The sequence below is a fragment of the Sinocyclocheilus rhinocerous genome, unplaced genomic scaffold (assembly GCF_001515625.1).
Source record: "Sinocyclocheilus rhinocerous isolate Xijiao unplaced genomic scaffold, SAMN03320098_v1.1 scaffold6887, whole genome shotgun sequence".
In the NCBI taxonomy this organism is placed as follows: Eukaryota; Metazoa; Chordata; class Actinopteri; order Cypriniformes; family Cyprinidae; genus Sinocyclocheilus; species Sinocyclocheilus rhinocerous.
The window spans coordinates 83705-86391 of record NW_015640439.1 but is presented as its reverse complement, the minus strand read 5'-3'; the positions used below and the strand labels follow the sequence as shown (position 1 = coordinate 86391).

Sequence of the window (2687 nt, the reverse complement as noted above, 5' to 3'; positions counted from 1 at the left end):
TATGAGTGGAGCTGAGCGGAGCGCACACGCATAGAGCGGGATAATACGCAGAGCGTCACACCACGTGAAAGTGAAACCTGAGCGGTGAACTAATTTTCGGCAGCCGAAATTTCGGTGCATCTCTAATTATTGGCGACATCAGAAATGGCTATTATATAATAGATGCTTTAAAAAAAAAAAAAAACATTTTAGCAATTTAAAAATATTAAAAAATGATTTTTTACACGGCACCCCTGCTCTCGACAGACCCCCGGTTGGGAAACACTGCTCTAGGCCGCCATGTGTGACGCTGTGTTTCGTTGTGAAAGCGAAACTACTTTGTTTGGCCTTCCAAAAGAGGACACGACTAGAAATCAGTGGTTAAGTTGTATTTACAACACTGTTCCAGAACTCTTCAACCCAAATATTCAGATGTGTGCAGTGCATTTTATGAGGACTGTTTCCTGATCCTGGTAGAGTAGACCAGTGTTTCCCAACCTTTTTTTTGTCGCGGCACCCTTTGGAAATTTTAACAAACTTGTGGCACCCTACAAAATTAATTTTGTCACAATATTTGAATTTCTAACTTCGATATGATCATTTGAAAAGTATAGATATTCGGTACAACAGGGAAGAACTGCAGAATATAATGTCATACAGATATTTTTAATATTATAAAAAAATGTTGTCCATCAATGAGTAGGCTGAGTAGGCTAATTTCTAATGAAGAGACCAATTTATATGACAGATTTTAATGTAGGCTTTTTAAACATTATAAACATTATGAGATAGCTAGTTATAATGGTAATTTTTTATTTTACAGTGGGGTAATTTTGGTGCAGTAGCACGAGATAGCTTGATTTCAAACTTTGAATTGAATAAAACAATGACAAGTAAGCAGTCAGTAATAAAATAAGAACAAATAAAGAAATTAATAATGATAGCACAAATAAAAAATAACGACAGGCCTTCGAATTAAATAAATTGTTTTTTAGTTTTTCAGGTAGGTCTAACAGTAGGGTTAAGATATTTAACTTTTTTTTTTTTACCAATTATCCAAATAATGTTTAGTCCTAGAAAGCTATTATTATCAGAACACGAGAGCATAACATAGCGGTTAGCGGAACAATGAATGAGAGGGCAGCGTTACCAGAGTTGCCCATATACCACACCATGTTACTGTACTACATCGATGTTTCCTGTCGGCTCAATTTTTGAGTGGACTTTGCTGTTCCGATGAGCATGAACGGTATACGAGTGGAGCGACTGAGCGGAGCGCACACGCATAGAGCGGGATAATACGCAGAGCGTCACACCATGTGATAGTGAAACCTGAGTGATGAACTAATTTTCGGCAGCCGAAATTTCAGTGCATCTCTAATTATTAGCAACATCAGAAATGGATATTATATAATAGATGCTTTTTTGAACATTTTAGCAATTTAAAAATATTTAAAAATGCTTTTTTTACACGGCACCCCTGCTCTCGACAGACGGCACCCCGGTTGGGAAACACTGAACTAACCAATAAGCACTGTTTACAGAATTTATTAATATAGATTTATTAAAATTGAGTGTACTGAGAAACCTCCATACAGCTTACATAAATGCAAGTTCTCAGAATTTCATTTATGATGAAAAACATGTTTGACAATTAACATTTAACCACAAATTTTTGAGACACTCAATTAGAGCATAAAACCAGTCCCACCCATTTTGATTTCGGTTTGCTGTGTTCCCACTGGTTTTGCACACATATTAGTAAGCAAGGCCACTTAATTTCAGATTTTACTCCATCATATGAGCCCATAATAATGATCACACTCATATACAAACAAATATGTCTGACAAAAGTGTTTCATAATCCTGCTGCTCAAAGACAGGTGTGGGGTAAACGGATTCAGATCTTTCAAATGACTTGCATCAGCCAGTGACACTGCTTTCCCAGCACTGGATGGCGCACTTCAATTCATCTGACCAACAATAAATGTCATTCAGCAGCTTTATTAGCATTTTTCTATCTTAAATACATGATGAAACGCCTCTGAAATCAACATAAATCAAAGAAGCTCAAACAAATTCTTCGTTTTTCCCTGTATGTGTCTGCAAACCTTTAAAACTCCGTCATAATCACGAAAACACGCACAAATTATACTTCTGATTCTCTTTTACTAAAGCAGTACCAAACTACTACTACTGTCATTGTTCTTGTTTTTAATCTATTAACAATTAAAGCACTTGAAGTCAATTAAACGGTGGGAGAGGGACACAGTTAATTTTAGATGTGCCACGATGGCACGAGGATACCCTGCATGTCAGTCCATTGAGCAGATGAGCGAGCTCAGCTGCAAAATGCATTGTAGTTTAGAGTATATTAAACACATCTCATGTGTACTTACCTAGAGGTGGGTTGCTACTGCTGATAGTCAAGTTTAGCGCCATGTCGTTCCTCCTGGTTTGCTCGGAATGGCCCTGTCACACTTCCAACATCAAACTACTTCACAAGCCACAAAGCTGCTCAGCGCCGCCTGCTGTGAGAGCGCAGCGCTAGAATGAGCCGGGAAACACTGAACCCTGAAACTATGGTTCCGGACATTTTCCTATGCTGCTGTGTTATTGTGTGCCCCCTTCTTTTGAAATTGGAAGGCATAATGTAGAAAAATAATAGGTACAATATTAAAATTATAGGGTAACGTTCTGTAAAACTT

The 2687-nt window shown here is 37.6% G+C and overlaps 1 protein-coding gene across 1 annotated transcript in view; it reads right to left on the bottom strand.

The window, feature by feature from the left end:
• The window catches only part of LOC107752698 (bifunctional glutamate/proline--tRNA ligase-like), a 26778-nt gene extending 24357 nt beyond the window's left edge, over nt 1–2421 (bottom strand). The window contains exon 1 of the mRNA XM_016568722.1: nt 2379–2421. Coding sequence (XP_016424208.1) covers nt 2379–2421 — 43 coding nt within the window. The remainder of the gene's footprint in view (nt 1–2378) is intronic.
• Between the last annotated feature and the right edge of the window lie 266 nt (nt 2422–2687).